The 23,322-nt window shown below is 44.4% G+C and overlaps 1 protein-coding gene across 2 annotated transcripts in view; it reads right to left on the bottom strand.

Annotated features, from left to right (window-relative positions):
- Window positions 1-16,867: 16,867 nt before the first annotated feature.
- Window positions 16,868-23,322, bottom strand: part of SPATA6 (spermatogenesis associated 6) — a 56,290-nt gene continuing 49,835 nt past the window's right edge. For both annotated transcript variants that reach the window (XM_072127174.1, XM_072127173.1), the window contains exons 9-10: window positions 18,996-19,069; window positions 16,868-17,084 (exon numbers count right to left, since the gene is read on the bottom strand). In XM_072127174.1, the coding sequence (XP_071983275.1) occupies window positions 16,889-17,084; window positions 18,996-19,069 (270 nt within the window). In that variant the 3' untranslated portion in view covers window positions 16,868-16,888. The remainder of the gene's footprint in view (window positions 17,085-18,995; window positions 19,070-23,322) is intronic.

Genomic DNA, 23,322 nt, shown 5'->3' on the forward strand with positions numbered 1-23,322 from the left:
TGGCGCAGCTGTGCTGGCTTGCATGAGAAATCGTTGGCCCGTGCCATTGGACGATCCGACTGATTCGGACTGAGTGCGAAATTTAACTTTCAAATTGTGACGCAAGCCCAAGCACTTACATGCACCGGGAAGAAGAAGGTGAACTCCGGCGGACCTGAGCGGGGAAGTGACACATGCAGGATGTCGGGCACACAATCTTCCGGCCATATATTGAAATAGATGACCATGAGTGGTCGTTACCCTGTCCAATCAAGCATGTGGTGTTATGTAGTGACTTGCTTTGGCCTCATTAGGGGACCCCCATTTCCCCTGAGAGACATGGGGCCAGCAGGGCCTCTCCTCTGCAGGATTGTGGTCACACTAAAAGGTCATCAGCAATACAAGCCTTTGTGTAGCTAAAACAATGTACATTTTAAAAAGTTAGTTGCATCCTTAAAGGGTTGGTCACTTTTCAATAAATCTACATGTGTCTCTGCATGTGTATTGTGACATTTGGGGGTTAGTAACATCAATGGTAGAAGCTTCACAGCGCCTCACAGACGTCTTTTGTGGTGCTTGTACGCAGCTTGTAGCAAACAAAAAGAAACGGCTTTATCCAATTACAGGAACAAAAATAACAAACAATTTAGCCCCTAAATAGGGCACTTCCTCACTTCTTGAACCCTAGCTACCTTCTGGTGGAGAGGTATACAACTTAAAAATTGCCTACTTTTAATATGGTAACACAGCTCTATGATGTCCAACCAAGGAAGGCAAGTGAAGGGGGTGAGGATGAGTCATAATCTCCTCCTACAGCTCCTCCTATTCATCAGTGCTCAGACATGTAAACAAAGATCCAAAGATCCAGTGCTCAGACAGCACTAAATTAATACTTAATAATAATAATTAATTAATTAATTAATCAGGACTGCTAAATTACTTGAAGAACATTCAGCGATGAGGTAAAAAGCACACAGGCAACTTATGTGAAAGAGTGGCCAATCCCTTCAAAGGGCACAACTAAATCCAGTAGTGGTGGGGAGGTATGTAATTTAAAAAATGCCTACTTTTAATATGGTATTACAGCTCTATGACGTCCAACCAAGGAAGACAAGGGAAGGGGGTGAAGGAAAGGATGGCAGGTAAGTCTATATTATAATATAACTATATCAACTATCAGGCCCTTCTTAAAGCTCGCTACTGTCCCTGCTGTGCTCTGCTCCTGAGCTCCGCTATTCCACAGATTCACACTTCTAATAGCTTTGTTCCCTCTGGAGATCTAGGGATAGTGGTGGCTTCAGCAGGAATATAATACAACTCTATGACTATGCAGTGACTTTACATTGAAACATTAAAAAATACAGTCCTGGCTGCAAAAAATCTATAATATTAGAGAAATCAACATGAAATTAGGATAAAAATATTCTTTGTTATAATTGTGCTAGAATATCCATCCAGTTATGCGATGATAACCGTGATAATGACCAACATAGTCAACGTTCCTCTTGAGATAACTTGCAAAGCATTGTGGGTAAGAGCAGGTAATAGCATGGTGCATGAAACGGTGGTATTAGGTGTTCGGGGATAATTGCATCAGTGACCCCCCTGGCAGTAACGGGACAATAGCTTTGTACATCCAGTCTGGGAGTCTCAGCACAATCTGCATAAGGATATATTTGACCTTCAAGTGCAAGATGCTGCAGGATTGTGTGCACAGAATTTGGGGTTTAGCCATGGAATAAAGTTTATGTATATACATATGCTGAATATTAGAAATGCTCCAATACACATGAGCTGCTTACAGTGTCCTGCTGAAGGGGTCATCAGTGATCAGGTGTGATCGGTGGAGGTTCTGGTAGCAAGTGTGCAGCTTTTCTTGCAGTGCCCCAAGAGGAGAAATGAAGTATTACACCTAGTGGTCTCCATTTACTCTTCTAAAGTGGATAAGTTAAAGATAAGGGTCTGAAACATAGACCCTCCTGATACGTGCCTAAAAAAATTGTTTATTTTATCCAAACAGCAGCTCAAAAATCAAGAGAGTAAGGGGGGACTGCTGGCTCTCACTGACCTGGAGATTCTAGGTGCCTGGTCTCTATTTTATGTTGCTTTCTAGTTTTCATGACAATTTGAGACAAGTGTACAATCATGTCTGTATTTAAGGGGTCACAAACATTTTTACTAACAAAATTTGTATAAATCTACAGAAAAAAACCCAAATATATATGAAACATTGAAAAATAGAGTATCAGAGAAAAACTCTTCTCTCTCTAATTATGTGGCTCCTTTCCTACCCACTTCCCCGAAATTAACATTTACTCTGAAATTTACTGTAACTCATTAAATGATCAAATTATACTTTTCCATATAAGAAGTTTCTATAGAATAGAGGGGGATTCTCCTAAAAGGAAATCTAGCAGGGACACCTACTCATAGATCCAAGCACCTGGACTGTGGTATCTTTTTATATCTGTTATCCACGGCCTCCTTCCTTCTAAAATCAACTTTTAAAATTATGCTAAATGAGCCAGGAGGGTGCTGGGGGCATTACCGTAGTCACTTTGTGCTGTAGCTTCACAAGCTGTTACACTGTGCAGAAGCACTTCCCTCTCCCACTGTGTGAGATTACAGCAGGTAGAAGGAGGGGTAAGACAGCATTACAGCCTGTGAATCTACGGCATGGAGGGACACTGGTAACGCACCTACCCCACAGCCCCTCATTAGCATAATTATTAAAGTTGATTTTAGAAGGAAGGAGGCCATGGATAACACATATAAGAAGATTACCACAGTCACGGTACCTGCATCTATGAGTAGTGTTATTAGTTTAATCTGTCATGCCAAAGCAAAACTGCAGATCACAGTAATATCCGGATACTTAAGAGTCTATGGAGACAGAAGGAGAAGTTTGGGGCACCTCTAAGGGCAAAGTGGTGGGGGCCCGGGACATGTGCCCCGTGCGTCCCCCCATAATCTGGCCCTGCTTTGGTATCTATTCATACTACAGGATCTACTCTGTGCAAAACAGTTGTTGTCATAGTACAGTGCTCACTGCTGCCACTAGGAAGTTTGAGGCCCCCCCCCCCGACTAGCAAATTTTGTGGGCCCCCCCACCCCTCACAGAATGATAATGCAGCCCTGCGTGCACAGTGAGTGCCCTGCAGCTGGGGAGGGAGGAAGGTTTTCTGAGACTTGGGGCCCCTTCTCCTCCGCAGAGCTCCTGAACACAGTCACACTACTCCCCCCTGATGGCGGCCCTGAGGGTAATTATATGTGAGCACTATATGGCGGTATTATGTGTGCATTCCCTGTCTGGTCAGTTATACATGTACATATACCAGTACATGTCACAGAGGTACAGGACATAGAGGTCTCCCATTTATTCCGGCATGTTAGGATTATCACAGCTTCATGTTGGAGATTTGTAGCTCCGTGTTTTCTGTCCTTTAATATTTCATTCCATGTAAATATATTTGACAAATGACGACGCGGCAGTAAACGGCCTCAGCTCCGACCGTCACTCCCCCTGATAAATGGAGCCGTTCAAGACGCGAGAACATTGCTGCGCGGTGCAAGTTCTCAAGACAGGACACAACGTCCAAAAACGCTGGCGGAGGGGATGAATGATGGTCCTGGTGCCGGCTCCTCATCAGTTATCAGGGAGGGTTTCAGGTCTGGTAGGAAATTAAGGAATTTGTACCGTCTGGGTGGTATAGTCTCCCCGCAGGCGTAAGGGCTCTTATAGATCAAGCAAAGCCCATATGGGGAATGGTTATGCAAATTAGTTAAAGGGTCTTACATTGACATCTACATTATAACAGATGGTCTTTTTAAACGTATTTTTAGATTTTCAGTGGTTTTGTTTTTGCGATAACCTAAAGAGATCCTGTACCAGTAGTACCACAAGAATCTCTGGGTATGTAGATCACAGAACCACAAGCCTGATGTGACACCATGCTTAATAGGTAACTATAGAACAAAAGAATGGAGTGTCTGAAGTAACCTACCCTGCAGCCTCTAAACTTGACTCATCTCCGGTAAAATGACTCTTCTCCACCAATTTTCACATGACTTTGGGGAGATATTTTTTTTTAGGTAATTACATAAAAGAGGGAATTTAAAAAAAAGGTTATTTCATACCCTACCTGATGTGGATAGTAGTGTAGTGGGGTAAAATCTGGTGTCCCTTTAACACTAAATTAAGCTACGGGTGACAGAATGATAGGAGCCAAAAATAAATACATTTTGAAGCCAAAATTGTCAGGATCCCTAATATTCTGTACAGTAAATACTGACATTTTACCACAAGGATAGGACATGTAGCATTTTGAGAAATTCGGTCACAAGTCATATTTGAAGTAACCACTAGATGGCAGGAGAAGATTGGAAATATCAATTTTGCCCAATAGTTACGTAAAAAAACTTGAAAGAAGAGAAACAAAGTATTTGTTGCAAGAAAACCCAAAAACTAGAAAGAAAAGTGACAGAATCAGTCATTGGAAGTAGTGGATTACAATAAAGGTGATTTCGGCAGTAGCCCAGGGCCCAAGCCAAATTTTATACTAAGAAGGACCTTCACCCATGAAATCCTTGTAATAATAATAATAATAATTAATTCCTTTACTGATTACGTAGCGCTGCACAGATCTTTGCAAATCAGTCCCTGTCCCCAATGGGGCTCACAATCTAACCAACCTACCAGTATGTTTTGGAATGTGGGAGGAAACCAGAGGACCCAGAGGAAACCCACGCAAACACAGAGAGAACATACAAACTATTTGCAGATGTTGACCTGGGACTTGAGCCCAGGTCCCCCAGCGCTGCAAGGCTGTAATGCTAACCACTGAGCCCCTTTGCCGCCCTTGTACATCTGTTCCTGCTCTCAATACACACGTACACAAGATCCATTTCAGGACCTTTGAAGGTCCTGCAGAAACTTATTTTCATGTTCTTTGTGTCACAAAATTTATTTGTAGTTTAGTTTTCGCTTGGCATCTCATAACCCTGCGCAGGTAACATGCTGTTGGAATGCAGAACCTTTGATCTACCAGTAGAGGGCGCTGTGATAAGGAGATTCATTTTTACCTGTAGTGGACAAAGAAACAAAATTCCATCCCTAAGAAAACAACTTCTATACATGTGCACAAACATTGCTGACTAATTTTATACCAGAATAAATATGGTGCATGTTGTGGGTGTTCACGATCCTTTGGAGACATGATGAGAACTGATCTCCATTACCTGCAGTAACAGGTCTCTGCCCGTGGATCTCTCTGTCATCTTCTATCATAGACTACTATGGAGAGCTGTAATCTGACCCTTAGTATTCATTCATTCTGAGATTTTAGAGTGAATGACCTATAATGTATGTTAGGGGTAGGGGCCTTGCCAAAGGTGGGGTTTTCATGTATTGCACACACCCATATTAAAACTTGTTATTTACAACTTATAAGGGAACCTGTCACCACATTTTTGACAAATACAGCTAGTGACAGGTTCCCATAGAGCCCTAGTAACTATCTGACATCCTTCTATTAGCAAAAAATAGTTTCCTTAACATCACCACAATATCAGTTATAAACATACCTGGCATCCAGGGGTATCTAGAGCGAATTTGGGGGTGGGGTGGCATGGCCTAATGTCATGTGACATTCGGTGATATCATCTCAGGCCCTTAGCCTCATAACATTAGTAAACTGTACACCATGCAAATATCTGACCACATAAAAACACAGCAGCCTGCATGCAGTTCTATTCCTCTCAATGCACGCTGCTGTGGTTTCATGTGATATGATATGTTGTGATTTCATGAGATATATGCTTGGAGTACAGTTTGCTAATGTTAAAAGGCTAAAGGAGCTGCAATGAGGTCACTGGTCACATGACATTACTGCTGCATATAGAGAAGGCAGGGGGAGAAGCTGCTGGATTAAGCCTGAGGAGGTCAGAACGTAACACACATGACCAAGATTTGGAGAGAGCCGGGAAACATCACTGCCTCTCTGTCTGGCAGCAAAGGAGTGGATAAATTAAAACACAGCAGAGCCCGGATGGGCTCCATTGACGCCACCAGAGCCCCTAAGGCTCATTTACATATTTTTTAAATCAATTTTTATTACCAAATTTCAAGCATTCAAGGATATAACAAACACAGTACAGTGATAGTGATTGTAATGGGAGATTCCCTTTAATGCGCAGACACCCTTCTGTGGGGTAAGATTTTATAACCAGGGGCTATTGGGGATTGAGGGATTTTAACAATGGTGCACAATCCAGCCTGTGCTGGACACTGTACTAGGACACTTACTTATAGATCCAGGCACTGTCACAGTGGTAATCTTCTTATATTTGTTATCCATGGTCTCCTTCCTTCTAAAATCAGCTAATAATATTATGCTAATGAGCATGAAGAGCTTCTGGGAGGTGTTACCAGAGCTCCTCCGTGCTGTAGCTTCACAGACAGTTACATTCCTCCTGCTGCTCTCTCAGCACTTGCCTGTTGCAATCTTATGGCATCACCGGAAGTTTCACCACACTGTGGGTTGGGGGGGGGGGGGGGGGGGGGAGTGTTCCTTCCTGCGCAGTGTAACAGCCTGCAAATTTGCTGCACAGAGAGGAGGCGGGAAGTGCCGGGGGAGCAGAGGATGGGGATACATTTTAACATCCTGTTAAGATACACCCCTAAAGCCCTTCTGGCTCATTAGCATAATTATAAAAGTTGATTTTAGAAGGAAGGAGGCCATGGATAACAAATATAAGAAGATTACCACAGTCCCGGTGCCTGGATCTATGAATAATGTCCCTGGTTTATCATGAGGGATTTTGATGGTAGATTCCCTTTAAAGGAAACCTACCACCAGGATGAAGGATGGTAAACCAAGCACACTTACATGCCAGAGTATGTCCCCTCGAACAGGATGTGCTTTTCTTTTAGCTTCTTTAGGCTTTTAAAATTATGCAAATGAGCCTAGACTCTAGGGCTCTAGACTCCATAGGGTTTAACGGAGCCTGGAGCCCCTCAGGTTCATTTGCATCATTTTGAAAGCCTTTTTTTCCTTAAAAGCAAGGGCATAGAAAGTTTAAAGAAGAGTGGATTGTGCCAGAGGGGGCACACATCGATATGTCAGTGTGCTTGGTTTACAATCATTCATCCTGGTGGTAGATTTCCTTTATATCTACAAAGAAGGCGTACACAGGTGGAGATAGCAGGAGGACATGGGTGGTCTCTAGCAGTATGATGGGAAGTGCATTAGCAATAGTTATCCAGGGGTCCCTGTATTGCAGGACCCCTCCTTATTGCAGGACCCCTCCCTTATGTTTTTCAGTACCGTAATTCTATGACTTCCCAGTTTCAACAAATCAAATACTTTCCATTTTTTCACATCAATTAAAGTGAAAATATCGCTGAGGATGGTAACACGAGTGTCACTTTCCCATTACCCTGCATGTGCCACCTCGTCGGACTCCCCCCCCCCCCCCCCCCCTGAAGTGAGATCACAATGATAATCGGTCGCTCTGTCCGTGGGTTGGAAAGTTTTGCGCGTTGTAAAGGTTACTGGTATCGGAGCGGCGGTTCTGGGGGTATTTTCATATTTCAAAAACAAATCACATTCCCTGACAAAGCGCGGAAATATAAAAAGGCGAAATGTCTCAGTTGCCGCCTGACACCGGTAAAAAGTGGCTTAACGGGAAGAAATATGGACGTCTTGATATCCCCATAAATAAGCCGCGCGGTAACGTGAGCGCCATTTACAGGCCGCCTGCCCTTTATATATACACGCAGCGGCCCTGAAATATTAATATGTGTCAGAGGTGACATAATATAGCGGCGTCCAGGAGGAACGAGCCGAGGAATCCAGGAATTTATCATGTAGAACGATTAGACTTTAATGCAACACATGAACATTTCTCTCCTGTCTTAAAGGGATAGGAAAAAAGTTATTGTTACCGATAAATAAAGTTTTAAATTAAAAAAAAAAATGTGTTTTAATATACAGGGAGAGTCTAAAGTGCCAGGACACCTCTTGTTTTTACTAATATTGTAGAGACTAAATGGAAGATGACATATCTGATCCCCCAGCAAGTAAAGGGTGTGGTGGTCAACCTTTTAGGTTATGTTTAGAACACGACCGCCATCTTGGAAGCCGCCATATTGGATTAAAGGCAAGTTTTTCCAATGGAAAATCGGTCATGTAGGGATCAAAGACGACCCAAGTTTTATCTCTTGTGGTTTAAAAGTTTATCAAACCCGAAAGTTGCAACAACGACTGGGGACGTTCCCTGTGACGCACAGCTATGTACACTGGATCGTTATGAGAATCCGTGGAGAATCTCTGGGTGTTAATAACTTTTAAACCACAAGAGATGTTAGAGATCTGATTGTGATAATCAAGATCTGAGACAATCCTGGTCTTCTTTGATCTGCTACGTGATGATCTTCTCAGTGGAAAAACTTGTCCTTGATCCAATATGGCGTATTTAAAGGAAATTTATGATCAATCATGATAAACCAGGGAAATTTACTCATAGATCCGGGCACCGGGACTGTGGTATCTTCTTATATGTTATTTCCTTCTAAAATCAACTTTTATAAGTACACTAATGTAGCCAGAAACCCCTCTGAGGGGCTTTACCAGAGCCCCTCTGTGCTGTGGCTTCACTGGCTCCTTGCCATAATCATAAAAGTTGATTTGAGATGGAAAGGACATGGATAACAGACATAAGAATATTCCCACAGTCACAGTGCCTGGATCTATGCGTAAGTGTAATTTATCATGATGGATTTCCTTTAAAGGGAACCTGTCAGCAGAAATTGACCTGATAAACCAGTAACAGTATAATGTCAAGGAGCTGAATACCTTCCAAATCATGTTTCTTTCATTGTCCAGTGTAGTGGCATCATCTAGAAAATCAACTTTGAAGTGGGTATAAATTGATTGTCAATTTAACACTGAAGTCAAGCTCTCTCTTCCTCAGAAAGCCGCCTTCCCTGTAATTGATGCTCCTGCATCCTGAGACGAGATACTAACCAGATCTCCAGATATACTGTGCATGATGACAATCACAGGCAGGGAGAGCTTGACTTCCGTGTTAAACTCTCCGCCACCATGACTTTATACATCTAGTTTACATCTGACTTCAAAGTTGATTTTGTGGATGATGGAACCAAGCTGGGCCATGAAAGAAACATGATCCGGAAGGTGTAAAGCTGCTTGACAACATACTGGTAATCGTTTATTAGACTAATTTCTGATGACAGGTTCCCTTTAAAGATATTGGTCATGTTCTGGATAGGCCACTCACCCGTCACTTGCGGGGGATCTGATTTGTCATTTTGCTGTTTGCTTCTGGGACTTGTGACCCTGTAGATCCTGATGAGCACAAATCACACAGTCATGAATATTAAAGGACATCTACCATCAGGATGAAGGACTGTGTGCAAATGAGCCCCTCAGGCAGTTGTTAATGGAGCCTGGAGCCCCTGAGGCTTATTTGCATACAGTCTTTCATCCTGGTGGTAGACGTCCTTTAACAAAAAAAAAAAACATAAAACATGGAGGCAGACATGTTACTGTAGCTATAACTTCATATTATATGTGAGAGCCACTAATAGCAGCAATGAGCAATGCGGTCCAGGGAGGGTAAGAACATCAGTGGACCCTCGCGGCTGCCTTCCCTCTGTCTGGGGCTGAGAATGAAGCCTCAACATTCATCAGGCGGATTTACAGTGAAAGGATCTGCCTGTGATAAGATGTCTGGTTCCATTAGTTTCCATTACTGGAGGTCCAATAGCCAACAGTGACCTCTACCTTCTGCCTTGTACTATGATGTGTGTCCCCGGGGGATGTGGATGGTGCATGGGGAGCGCTGGAAACATCTATTCTATCGGTAATAAGTTTATCGTAAGTTTACAAAATATTTAGATCTTATATTATCAATCAGGAGTTGCAAATGAAGCCATTGCCCCTTTAAGAAATTAAAGGGGTTGTCCTACTAACCATAAGATGTGGGATAAGTATCAAATAACTGCTGGTGTAATCTGCTCTAGTGTTACGGGTACCGTAATGGGGGTACCAGAAACCCTACTTCTGCCCCAAGTAGATGGATGCTGTGCCCATAACATTAATGCTTCTGGGAAGACTCGTTACAAGTTATCGATGGGACCCCCAGCGATCAGCAAAATGGGGGAACAGAAGTCCTCCTCTAATTAGTACATGCATGACCAACGCTCCATTCCCCACCATAGACCCGCAGCAATCCAAGGGTAGATATAGATATTTCTGTATAATAATCCCTTTAAACAAAGATACTAGTTTGCACTATACAAAGACAGTGTTAGGTCTTGTCCCAGGAGATCTGTGACACCACATCTTTGTTCGTGTTATTAGTAGCAACCGGACTGTAAAAAAAAAACATTTATATTCCAGGAATGTAGCAGGACTTGGATCACTGGTATGTGAGATCTCTTCAATAAGCACTCCCCTCTGCTCGAATTAGGAGCAGTAGTAGGCTTCTGGTTAGATAATACAGCAAAGGGGAGGGGCTGTGGAGATGTGTGAATGCAGAGATAAAACGTAGCAGTGTGAGGACACTCCACCAACTACAGTCATGGAATGTAAATTCATTGATCACAGTGTTTATTTATCAAACTTTTTGTGCCCCCAGAACTTAATAAAACTTTAATCTGATGTATATGCTAATTTTTTTTAAGAGGCTACTGGGCTGTTGAGTAGTTATGCCGTGGAGTGGGAACTACATCTACTCCATGCCCCAGTAGCCTCCTAACCCAGTCTTCAGCTTGCAGCCCGCCCGATATCCTGCATGTGTCGCTTCCCCGCTCAGGTCCGCCGGAGTTCACCTTCTTCCCGGTGTAAGTGCATCGGATGCGACACAATTTGAATATTAAATCCTGCGCTCAGTCCAAATCAGTTGGATCATCTGCCGGCCCGCTGCGCTAGAATCTGATCGCGTGCGACACAATCCACTTCTAAATCCCGGTCCCAGTGGGACAAATCCCGAAAACTATGAACAGTCCAACGGAAATGTGATCCGAGAACCCTTAGTAAATAAGCCCCAATATGTTTATCTGGTGAAGGGTTCTGATAGACATTTTTAAAATGCACATAACATAGGCTATGTCAGCATTCTGAATACTGCCACTACTTTATAAAATTTTATTTCACATTACCCGACCCCCTACCAGCAGTACAAGTCCTGGGAGGAGGGGTGGACAGCTGGAGCAGACTGCCTGTGTCTCAGTCTCCTCATGCATTCCTCCTCTCCTCTACACATATGCAGCTCCCTAGCCCTCCCTTCATGTGCATTGAGGGAGGGGAATAGAGAAAGAATGAATGAGGAGACCAAGACCCAGACATACAGGCTGCTGCAGCTGCTTCTCCCCCACCGGGACTCACCACATGCTGCTAACAGGGAGTCAGGTATTGTGAAATAAAGTTTTATAAAGTAGTGGCGGTATTCAAAATGCTCATTTTTAAAATCCAGTTCCAATCGCCTATGCTATACTATCAGCAGCTTCAAATTACATTCCTGGTTCCCCATTGAAGCCAAATCAGATATCTGTAGTAATATCTTGAATACATTTACTGCTGACAGGGGCCACCTACCTATAGAGTGTGGTAATCTGTAGGTATCAGCCTGTAGCTGATAACAGGAGACATATCGAGCTTCTTTCCAAACATCATTACAGAACTGTGACCCCCTTCTCCGGTCCTATTGGCACATGGACTGGTAAAGCAGCAGGCTAGCAGAGCATGATGAGAGTTATAGTAACCCCACAGCTGGAGCGTCTATTGTTCTAGAAGAATCCGCTGACAATTATTAATCACGTAAATGTGTTTCGATACAGGAAAAAAAAAAAAAAAAAATCAAAATAGAACTCTGGGAAGGAGAACGTTTCAGTCTCTTTCTGTTCCATTTCACCATCTGGATGGGAGGAAACAAATCCCGATGTTGTCCTGAAGTTACCCAGAGATTTGCATTAGAAATTTCAGTTTTGTTGGTGGAAAAGTAAGATGCAACAAACAATTACGGCTTATTACTGCGCTGATTCCTGCTCCTGAAACTATAATTATCCCAGCAGCTCTCGGAGGAAGGAATTTGTCTAAACCTGGCTATGAGCGCAGAATGGTAACCGACTGCGACAACTGGTTAATACGGATTTGTTACCCAACACCTCGGCACAGGATCCGCGGGGCACAATTACTACACTGGTGTCACGTGGTAAAGCAGATGGCGCCACATTACTGACTTCTGTTTGTTTCAACTAAGTCACCTGGGGGCCAGACTCTTACCCAATGGGGATTAGGCACAAAAAAAACGGAACATAAGTCCCTCCTCCGGTGCAGCGGACACCAGGTCAAACTTCATATTTTGTAACAATTTGGAAACTCTGCAACTATTAGTAACTATATGATTAAAAAAAAGTGGCCCTTGATCTTCATATATACATATATTGCGATTTTGGGGGTTTCCAAATTTATAAAAATTTACTTTTGCATGAAAAATAAATGATTTTTTTTTTTGCCATATCCTGACGCAGACAACTGCCATACTTTGGCGTACAGAGCACAGTGTAAGGTGTCGCATTTTGCGGGACGTGATGACGTTTACATTGATACCATTTTAGGACGGTATGACCTTTTGATCACTTTTTATTTACATTTTTATGAGTTGCAAAATTACAAAAAGAAAAAAAAAAAAAAGGTCAATTTGGACACTTGGATGCTATTTTCTGGATTCACTGCCGGATTTAACCGGTTTTTTTTATATTGATAAACTTTTAAGATGACTTTTAGGATGGGGTAATATGGGGTAATGGGGTTTATAAATATAAATTAAACAATTAAAATCATAAATTTCTAGGGAAAGGAGGGGTAACTTGAAATTTAGGCTTTTTTTTTTAAAAAAATGTAACAATTTTTTTAGCTAGGGGATACCTAGGGGGTCTGAGGGATCCGATCATATAGTGCCATACTACAGTATAGCAGTATATGCCATTTTTGAACATGATCTGGTTACTATGAACCAGAGATTCCAGGGGGTCGCTCCCCAATAACGTCACGAGGAGCGACGATCATAGCCAAGGTGGTCACCTCCCCCCATCCTTCCTACCCCTATGCACTTCCCCTCTACCTCTGCCTGCTGTAATCTCACACAGTGAGGGGGGAATAAGTGCTCTGCACAGTATAAAAGCATGTGAAGATACTGAGACTCTGGTAATACCTTCTGCCTCATTAGCATAATTTTAAAAGTTGCTTTTTTTTTAGAAGGGAGGAGGTCATGGACAACAAATATAAGAAGATAACATAGTCACGGCGCCCGGATCTATGAGTAATGTCCCTGGTTTATCATGATGGATGTTAGATTTCCTTTAAAGGGAACCTACCACCACGAATCTACCTATAAAGGTAGATCGGGTGGTAGGTGGATGTATGGGACGTGAGGATAGCCCTTTTTAGAGCTAATCCTCACGTCCCCGCTAGCGTAGCATAAACTTTATTGCCCTAATATGTAAATTTTATTAAGCGGCTACTGGGGCGTGGAGTAGCCGGACACGAGGCTACATGGCGCGGCTACTCCACGCTCCAGTAGCCGCTTTCCCCCGCCTACCCTGTGATCTTCGGCGCGCAGCTCCTGGCAGCTGCGCGCCCTCGTCCGAGAAGCCGGAGTTCTGCGCATGCGCAGTAACTCCGGCCTCGTTCCCGAGATCGCGCATCCTCGGGCCTGCGCTCTGCATACCTATACCAGAGTGCAGGCCCGAGGATGCGCGATCTCGGGAACGAGGCCGGAGTTAGGCTTCTCGGACGAGGGCGCGCAGCTGCCAGGAGCTGCGCGCCGAAGATCACAGGGTAGGCGGGGGAAAGCGGCTACTGGGGCGTGGAGTAGCCGCGCCGTGTAGCCTCGTGTCCGGCTACTCCACGCCCCAGTAGCCGCTTAATAAAATTTACATATTAGGGCAATAAAGTTTATGCTACGCTAGCGGGGACGTGAGGATTAGCTCTAAAAAGGGCTATCCTCACGTCCCATACATCCACCTACCACCCGATCTACCTTTATAGGTAGATTCGTGGTGGTAGGTGCCCTTTAAAGGGGGTCGTCCAAGTTTGATTGTTATGACCTGTCCAGAATGCGATCCACTGCAGACCAAATGCTGAAGCCTCCACTGATCATAAGAATGGAAGTTCCCCTACATTGAAGGGAGCGGCAATGAGTGGAAAATGAGATGCCTATTCTTGTTGTTGGAGCCCTGCTGATAACCAGAACAAGGTTTCCGTTCTCACCGATTGATGGGGAGAGAACAATGAAACTTTATAGTTTTTGTACCACAAAAGTGAAAGTGAGAGTGTATGATCGCTGGAGCTCAAGAAATCCAGAAAACAAACTCTTCTTAAAGGGGTTATATCAACTTTGCGAGTTACTTCTATCCATAAGATATGGGTTAACAAACTGATTGGTGAAGGTCTGAATGTTGTTCTTACTCCTGGGTGGAGGGGCAGGACATGAATAAATCGGAATCCGCAATTCCCGACACTCCCATAGTATTGAATGTAGCGGCAGGATGCATGCAATGTACTTGCCCTGCTCCAACTTTCCGTCTCCACAGTGCGACCCCCAAGTGTCAGCGGTCCTGACTGGTCGATGGCTACGGTAAAAAAAAAAATACTTGATGAGAACTTTTAAAGGAGGAAAAACGGACTTGGATCCAAGGTGCCCGTGAAAAATATCTGTGTGCTTTTTAGATAAGAAATCCAGAAAAAAGAAAAATACAAAAATGCATGTAGGGACAGGGGTGCATTATGGGCTTCAATGATTTAATCTAAGTTTTTGTGTAAAGGAGAGGAAAAACTTTTTGTCTTGTATTTAGATTTATTAACTGCAGTAAAAAAAAAATACAAAATAACGTACCACAAGTAATACTAGAGGCGATACATACACAGCACGTGGGCTCCTGAGGACCTGTGAGGACAGTGTTCTTCCGTTTACGTGACATACATAGGCCGCTCATAATGCTTCAAGTAGTTGTAGTTTGGGGTTCCCATAGTCCTTAAAATACATCTTCAGTCAATGGTTAAAGGGATTTTCAACATAGGATAAGGAAAAAGTGTCTGATCACTGAGGTTCCCTCAGTAATGGAAACGAGGTCCCCAAGAACCCTGAGGATGAAGTACTGGTCGCCACGTGAGGTCACACTTCATCCCATTTCATGGGACTGACAGAAATAGGGTTTCACTAGTCCCATCTCATGATCACTGATGTCCTTAGTAAGGGGTTTGTGTCTAGTCTCGGAGGATCTGATCTCAGGGAACCCCGGCAATCACAAAAATGGGAGTCCTTAGTGCTCCCTATGAGTGAGTTGCTGGTGAGCATACCCAACCAGAGCTCCACTCACTTTTTGGGATGAGTATCTCCCACAACAACATACAAGTGAAAGGAGAACTAGATGGGCAAGGGGCACCAGTGACTAGAGATGAGCGGTCCTGAACTTTAGGTTCGGGCGCTCTACAAAGCAACATGTCCCGGGAAGGTGCAGCTGCTTAATGGAGGATCCCGGGATACTTTGAGGCCCTTGTTCTTGTAATAACAGACCCCCTGAAATCAGACCCCTACACATATGGTCACTCAGTGTCATTTGCAGGCTCTAAATATTGAACATTATGGAGCCACCGGTCCAATGGGCAATTGCTGCAGCTTCCTCACCGTTTCGGTAGAAGTCTCTCAATGACAGGCTGGAAATAATGGAATACAGGTTTTTTTAAGGCCATCAGACGCGATATGTCACATACTAAACTTCAAGAAGCACCACAAGTCTTAATAACCGGCTTTGGTCCAATATATTCCTATTATAAATGGGAAATCCTCCTTAATACTGCGTGTGACAGGTCCCAGAGACTGTCAGCAGAGGCGCACGCTCTCACACTATTGATTCCAATGCCTTTATGAGCTTTGTGACAGATTCCCAGTAACGGGCCGTGCTCTATGCGATGGGTCCTGGTATTCGGGAATCAGGGGACCCTTCACTCACAGCATCCTATGGCAGCTCCCTGGGATGTGTCAGAAGACTTATTAAGGTCGTGTTCCCCTTAGCATGCTCCATACTGCAAGTGCGGCTCAGGAATATTATACAGAACATAGAAAATGTAACACAATCTCCGGGATCTCTTCCTCCACATTTACCATAGAACCACTATGGGGGTCTGTAAGGTCCAAAATGCCTCCCTAACCAAGGTCACCGCAACGTAGTGGCCTTTGATAGGAGAAGAAACTGACCTTTCTGGACACAAACCGATGAAGCAATGCAAAGATAATTCTATTTTTCTGGATATGCAAATTATTTCGCAAGTGCACAAGGGGCCGGGCTTGATCGACAAGATTTGCCTAAAGACAGCTATGACTCAAGCAGAGGCTAGAAATGTCACCCACAACTAAAGGGGTGACTTCCCGTTACGTGTAAGCAAATCTCACCCCCCACCCCCTTGATGTACTTGCAGGCCGATTTGCATATTTAGAAAAAGTCATTATCTCTGCATTGCTTTATTGGTTCGTGACCATAAACGATAATTGGTTTAGAAGATATTTTGGACAAAGTTGACCCCCTTTTTAATATAATATGATCTGCATGGTGCACAGTCTTAAAGGACATCACCACGTGGATGAAAGGCTGTATGCAAATGAGCCTGAGGGGCTCCAGGCTCCATTAAAACCTATGGAGCCTGGAGCCCCTCAGGCACATTTGCATACAGACCTTCATCCTGGTGGTAGATGCCCTTTAAAGGGTTTGTCTCACCCTACAAACTTCTCCCCAGAATAGTATGTGGAACAATCCTTTGGGGTATCCGGAAAGAAGGACACTCCTGTGTCATGCACCACCCCATACGTCGAGTGTTATTTTATTTCATATAAGCCCCTCGGAGTGTGAGGATTTCCTATAGGCACCGGGGCTTGCAGCATTCCTGTACATGTTCTTGTAGATCTTCTCCATGGTCTCCTCGAATACCATCCTATGGCTCTTTCCTTTGTAAGCGGCTGCTTTACTGCACCAGAACTCCCCGTCGTCCAAATGAACTGACTTATCCTGAGGGAACGAGAGGCTGCGGATGAAAGAGGGGAAAGGAAAAATTTAGCCCAACTGAAACGCAGCTCAGGTCCATGGCCTCCTTACACCAGGGCCTCCTGCTCAGGCCCCGTTCCTGCACTTTAAAGGGTTGTACCAAATTTAATAGGGGTTAAAAATTTGATCAGTGAGGGTCTGACCCCTTTCGTGATTGGTGGGGGTCCCATTCTCACCGATTTATGGGGGTCAAGTCAAATATGTATCCCGTGGCATAATTTACTACAATGGGAACTCTGGAAATTGCCGATTTCTGCAAGAGGAAAGCAGGATGAAAGCTTGACCTATTGCTTCATTGATTCGTAAAAACAGGACCCCTCTCAAGCATTAGGTCCCGCAAGGGTTATAGGATAGGGGATAACAATCTTACTTGCCTCATGTCTTTAATGTAATCGTACTTTAACATAATATTGGGGTCTGAGGTAAAACTGTTCTAGTTGCCCATGGAAACCAATCAGAGCTCAGCTTTAATGTTATAAACAGCTGTGGGAAAATGAAAGCTGAGCTCTGATTGGTTGCCATGGGCAATTTGGAAAAGTTTTACCTCATACATTTCTTATAAATCTTCACTATTAGGGAGATTTATCATAAGTCTCTTAAAATAGAACTGGTTGACCATGGCAACCAATCAGAGATCAGATTGGATCAGCCGTTTATAAAATTACAGCTGACCTCTGATTGGTTTCCATGGGCAACTAAAAAAGTTTTACCTCAGAAACTTGATGATAAATGTCCCCCCATATGTCTTTAGGGCTGATGGAAACAGCTCATAGTCTAAGGGGATATACAATCTAAAGACAGTCAAGTATGGTGCCTTTACCTTCAAAATATGGTAGCCTCTCCCCACCCCTTGTTCTAGTGTACGGTGGGGGTCCCAGCTACCAGACATTAGAAATAGATCACATTGATTTGTATCTGCCATAAAGCATAGATACACTGCTGCAAAATAACAATAAGTTTGACTGCGTTCAATATGGCCGCTCCGAGTACATTTTAGAAGATTTATAACCAAATAACCATTAAAAGAGAAAAATAATTAAATAAAAATCAGTATTTCATGAAACTCTAAATTAAACACTTGAGACATTCCCTTTAATTGTATTATGAAGGTTACACCAAACCCAAGTGAGGTATGTTGAGAAGCCTACAGTCCCTACCAGGGACTGGCCTGCGGGCGCTGATGTGCGCGGGCTCTTACGGAGCGCAGCTCTGCAGCATCCGACCTCCTGGTAACGAAATACATTTTTACTACCAGTGGATTTAATTAAAAGGAGTCGCTACCTAAATAGACGAGCACAAGCGGGAACGGCTCTCTAAGGACTGTTAACGTCCTGTCCCATTACACAAATACTGTGCCCACAGGCGGACTGACTAGATAAAGAGGTAGCGCGTCACCACGCGAGATCCGGCTCACAGCGCAAGTCTTGCTCCGGGGAGCAGGCAGACAGAGGGTTAACGCAAAGTCCACATCAAGGGAAGCAAAAATAAGCAAGTAAAATCCCTAATTACAATAAGCATGGAGGGGGTACGAGTTTACAGGGATTTTCCAGCTAATAAATATGGAAAGGAGTGAAGGGTCAGCAACTCTACACAGAGTGCGGTGGCCGTACAGAGGTACTGCAGCTCTCATTGAGATGAATAGAAGCTGATCTGCACTACCCTGGCACTGTCCCTCTGTAAATCCTCTGGGAAATGTAGGAACACATTAGTGTTGCCTTTACCAATTTGAAGCAGGGGGAGAGACAGAACATCGGCTTGACCCTCCGTACTTTAAAATAGAACCCAGACCTTTTTCGGAGCTACAGGCCCGGCATATTCATCCACTTTTATATGATCACAAAGCTTGGCAAGGGCAGCATCGGTCACAGCTCAGAAGTAAGTGACCCCTCACCTGTCCCGCAGCTCTCGGGTGTGCAGTCCCTCCTCATTACTGCGATCCGATTCCTTCCAGGACACGTTCTTATCCTACCAAATTAATGAGGAGAGAAGGGATATTATACAGAGACAATCTGTGGAGAATCTCTGTGTCGATAACCGTCGAAGCACAGCCGTGTCTGTGATCTGCTACATGGACCTCCTTCCTGTTGGAAAATTTTACACATGATCCAATATGGTGTCTTTCAGGATGGCGGCCATGTTCTGGACATAACCTAAAAGATAGACCCCCTCAGCCATTACTTGCTGGGAGATCAGATATGTCATTTTCCCATTCATTTCAGTCTTTGGATTCATCCTGTAGAACGGCCATTTTACAGGGCAGCCATTTTGCAGCCACATGAAGCCATCTGGTGCCAACCCTTCTGTCCTATAGATTACATGACTGGCATTTTGAACACTAAATTAAATGGCAGCCATTTTGTTCTCTGGGTAACACGTAAGAATGTTGTACCTTGTGTTATTGATTAAGTGTCAGCCATTTTACCAGATTGAATCGTACGGTGGCCATTTTGTGCTACAGAAAACAATGCAGACATTGCGTAGCTGCCATCTTGCACCCTACATTGCATGGCAGCCATTTTGAACCTCCTATTACACATAAGCATTACATTAGATGTCAACCATTTGGAACCCGATTTTTTATGCATTACATAAAAGAGCGGCCATTTTGAACCCTATATTACATATACGAATTACATTACGGACATTTTGAACCCTACATTACACATATGCGTTACATTACATGGCGGACATATTGAACCCCTCATTACAAATAAGCATTACATTAAATTGCGGCCATTTTGAACCCTAAATTACACATAAGCATTACACTAGATGTCAGCCATTTTGAACCCTACATAACACAGAAGCATTACACTAGGTGTCAGCCATTTTGAACCCTACATTATACACAAGCACTGCATTAGATGACGGCCATTTTGTTTACCAATTAATATTCAGGTTTTTTTTACGATTCCGTACATCAGCAGAAGTAACCAAATTGATTTGAGTTTTGTAATAATTCCTCCGTCAATCAGGTTCTTCCTCCGTAGTAAGAGACAGAAGCTCAGATACTATAAATCAAGATGTCCTATCCATTACAGTACTTTATTTCGTCTCTAATCTCATGAACGTCCTCCCGTCCTTGACACGCGCACACTTGGATTTCCACAGAGTCTTAGGGAATCGGAGAAGCCAAAGGAAAAAAAAAAAAAATATGTGAAGTAATGAGCCACAAATTGATGAATATTTTTAATTAAATGTTACGGAATTGAGAGAAGGAAAGAAAATTCCTGTGGGTTATATATTTGAGGGCATCTACGGAGGCCTTGAAATCGCTGGTGCTTGCCATTCACTGCTCATGCCTTTAAACTCCCACGGCAGCCGAACATTTGTAAAAGCCGACATGAGAATCAAATTTCAGAGCTCAGCGAGCTCTCCCGCTAATATCTTCTTGTTAGACACTGATCATTTGTACTGGTTTAGCTGTAATTACCGCCAACGCTCAGCTACTCCACATTTTTCGCTAAAACTTTGTAGTTTCTCTTTCCCGCTGTTGACCCCCGAAACAGGAGGATGATGGAGAGATTGATGATGGGCGGATTGTTGAATATTCTGGATTTTTTTGTAACTTTTTTTATTTTTTAATTTTTAACCCTAACAAAGTTATAGACCAGTGATGGCGAATAGAGATGAGCGAACATACTCGTCCGAGCTTGATGCTCGGTCGAGCATTAGCGTACTCGAAACTGCTCGTTGCTCGGACGAATACTTCGCCCGCTCGAGAAAATGGCAGCTCCCGCCGTTTTGCTTTTTGGCGGCCAGAAACAGAGCCAATCACAAGCCAGGAGACTCTGCACTCCACCCAGCATGACGTGGTACCCTTACACGTCGATAGCAGTGGTTGGCTGGCCAGATCAGGTGACCCTGGGATAGACTAGCCGCTGCCCGCGCTGCTCGGATCATTCTGTCTCTGGATGCCGCTAGGGAGAGAGCTGCTGCTGGTCAGGGAAAGCGTTAGGGTGTTCTATTAGCTTACTGTTAGGCAGGAGTGATTCTCCAAGAACCCAACAGCCCTTCTTAGGGCTACAATAACGTTATACTTTTTTTTTTTTTATTTGCATCTAGTACCATTTTGTGAGGAATTAGCAGGGGGACTTGCTACCGTTGTGTTTAGCTCTTAGTGGCACACATATCCACCTCAAACACCAAAGTGGGAAAATTTAGTAGGGGTTGGATTTCAATTAGGCACAGTCTGCCATTTGTCCTTTTTTATTTTACGTTTATTTTGTTTAATAACTCAGTGTCATCTCATCTGGCATAGTAGTGTGCTTTCATACTTGGCTAGAAAATAGCCATAGGAGAATCCAAACGGCTTACGCCTACAGTAGCGTTATATATTTGATTTCTGGTTGATCTGCTGGTGGCTGTACTTGCTGCAGTGCATCTACTAGCCAATTGTGAGCAATTTGTAGTGAGACTTGCGACCGCTGTGTTTTGCGCTTAGTGACGCACATATCCATTGCAAAGACCGAAGTGGGAAAATTTAGTAGGGGTTGGATTTCAATTAGGCACAGTCTGCCATTTGTCCTTTTTTATTTTACGTTTATTTTGTTTAATAACTCAGTGTCATCTCATCTGGCATAGTAGTGTGCTTTCATACTTGGCTAGAAAATAGCCATAGCAATAGGATAGCATTGTTTGGTTTTAAAAACTCAAAAACACAAAAAAAAAAAAAAAACACAAAAAAAGTTAAAAAAAAATTAAAGCTATAACTCTCATTTTAAAAATGTTTAACCCGAGGGCTAGGGGTAGAGGACGAGGGCGGGGACGTGGGCGTCCAACTACTGCAGGGGTCAGAGGCCGTGGTCCTGGCCGGGGTGAGACACCACCTGCTTATGAGGGAGCAGGGGAACGCCGCAGAGCTACACTCCCTAGGTTCATGTCTGAAGTTACTGGGACTCGTGGTAGAGCACTGTTGAGGCCAGAACAGTGCGAACAGGTGATGTCGTGGATTGCTGACAATGCTTCGAGCAATTTGTCCACCAGTCAGTCTTCCACGCAGTCCACCCATGTCACCGAAATCGCCACTCCTCCAGCTCCTGCACCTCAGCCTCCTCCCCCCCAGTCTGCCCCCTCCCAGGAAAATTTGGCATTTGAACCGGCATACTCTGAGGAACTGTTTTCTGGACCCTTCCCACAGTCACAAACCACTTGTCCGGTTGCTGCTGAGCAATTTTCCGATGCCCAGGTTTTCCACCAGTCACAGTCTGTGGGTGATGATGACCTTCTTGACGTAGTGGAAGTGTGTAAAGAGGAGAGGAGACACGGTTGTCAGACAGTGGGGAAGTTGTTGTCAGGGCAGGAAGTCCGAGGGGGGAGCAGACTGAGGGATCGGAGGATGATGAGGTGACAGACCCAAGCTGGGTTGAGAGGCCGGGTGAACACAGTGCTTCTGAGACGGAGGAGAGTCCTCGACCAGAACAGGTTGGAAGAGGCAGTGGTGGGGCCAGACGGAGAGGCAGGGCCAGAGCTGGTGCATCAGCGCCAAATGTGTCAACTAGTGAAGCTCCCGTGGTGAGGGCTCTTGCGGCGAGGGCTAGATCTTCAGAAGTCTGGAGGTTCTTTAAGGAAACACCGGATGACCGACGGACTGTGGTGTGCAACATTTGCCAAACCAGGCTCAGCAGGGGTTCCACCACTACTAGCTTAACTACCACCAGTATGCGCAGGCATATGAATGCTAAACACCCCACTCAGTGGCAACAAGCCCGTTCACCTCCGGCCGTGCACACCACTGCTCCTTCCCCTGTGTCAGCTGATAGTCAGCCCCCTGCCCAGGACCCTGCCACAAAAACCTCATCGTCGCCTCCACGATCCTCCACAGCATCCACCAGCGTTCAGCTCTCCATACCCCAGACGCTGGAGCGGAAACGCAAATATAGTGCAACCCACCCGCACGCCCAAGCCCTTAATGTGCACATCTCCAGATTGCTTAGCCTGGAGATGCTGCCCTATAGGCTAGTAGAGACCGAGGCCTTTCGCAACCTCATGGCGGCGGCCGCCCCTCGGTATTCGGTCCCCAGCCGCCACTACTTTTCCCGATGTGCCGTCCCAGCCCTGCACCAGCATGTGTCAGACAACATCACCCGTGCCCTGACCAACGCCGTTTCTGACAAGGTCCACCTGACCACGGACACGTGGACGAGTGCTGCCGGGCAGGGCCACTATATATCGCTGACGGCACATTGGGTTAACTTGGTGGAGGCTGGGAGCGAGTC

Source organism: Engystomops pustulosus, chromosome 10 (assembly GCF_040894005.1).
Source record: "Engystomops pustulosus chromosome 10, aEngPut4.maternal, whole genome shotgun sequence".
NCBI classification, from domain to species: domain Eukaryota; kingdom Metazoa; phylum Chordata; class Amphibia; order Anura; family Leptodactylidae; genus Engystomops; species Engystomops pustulosus.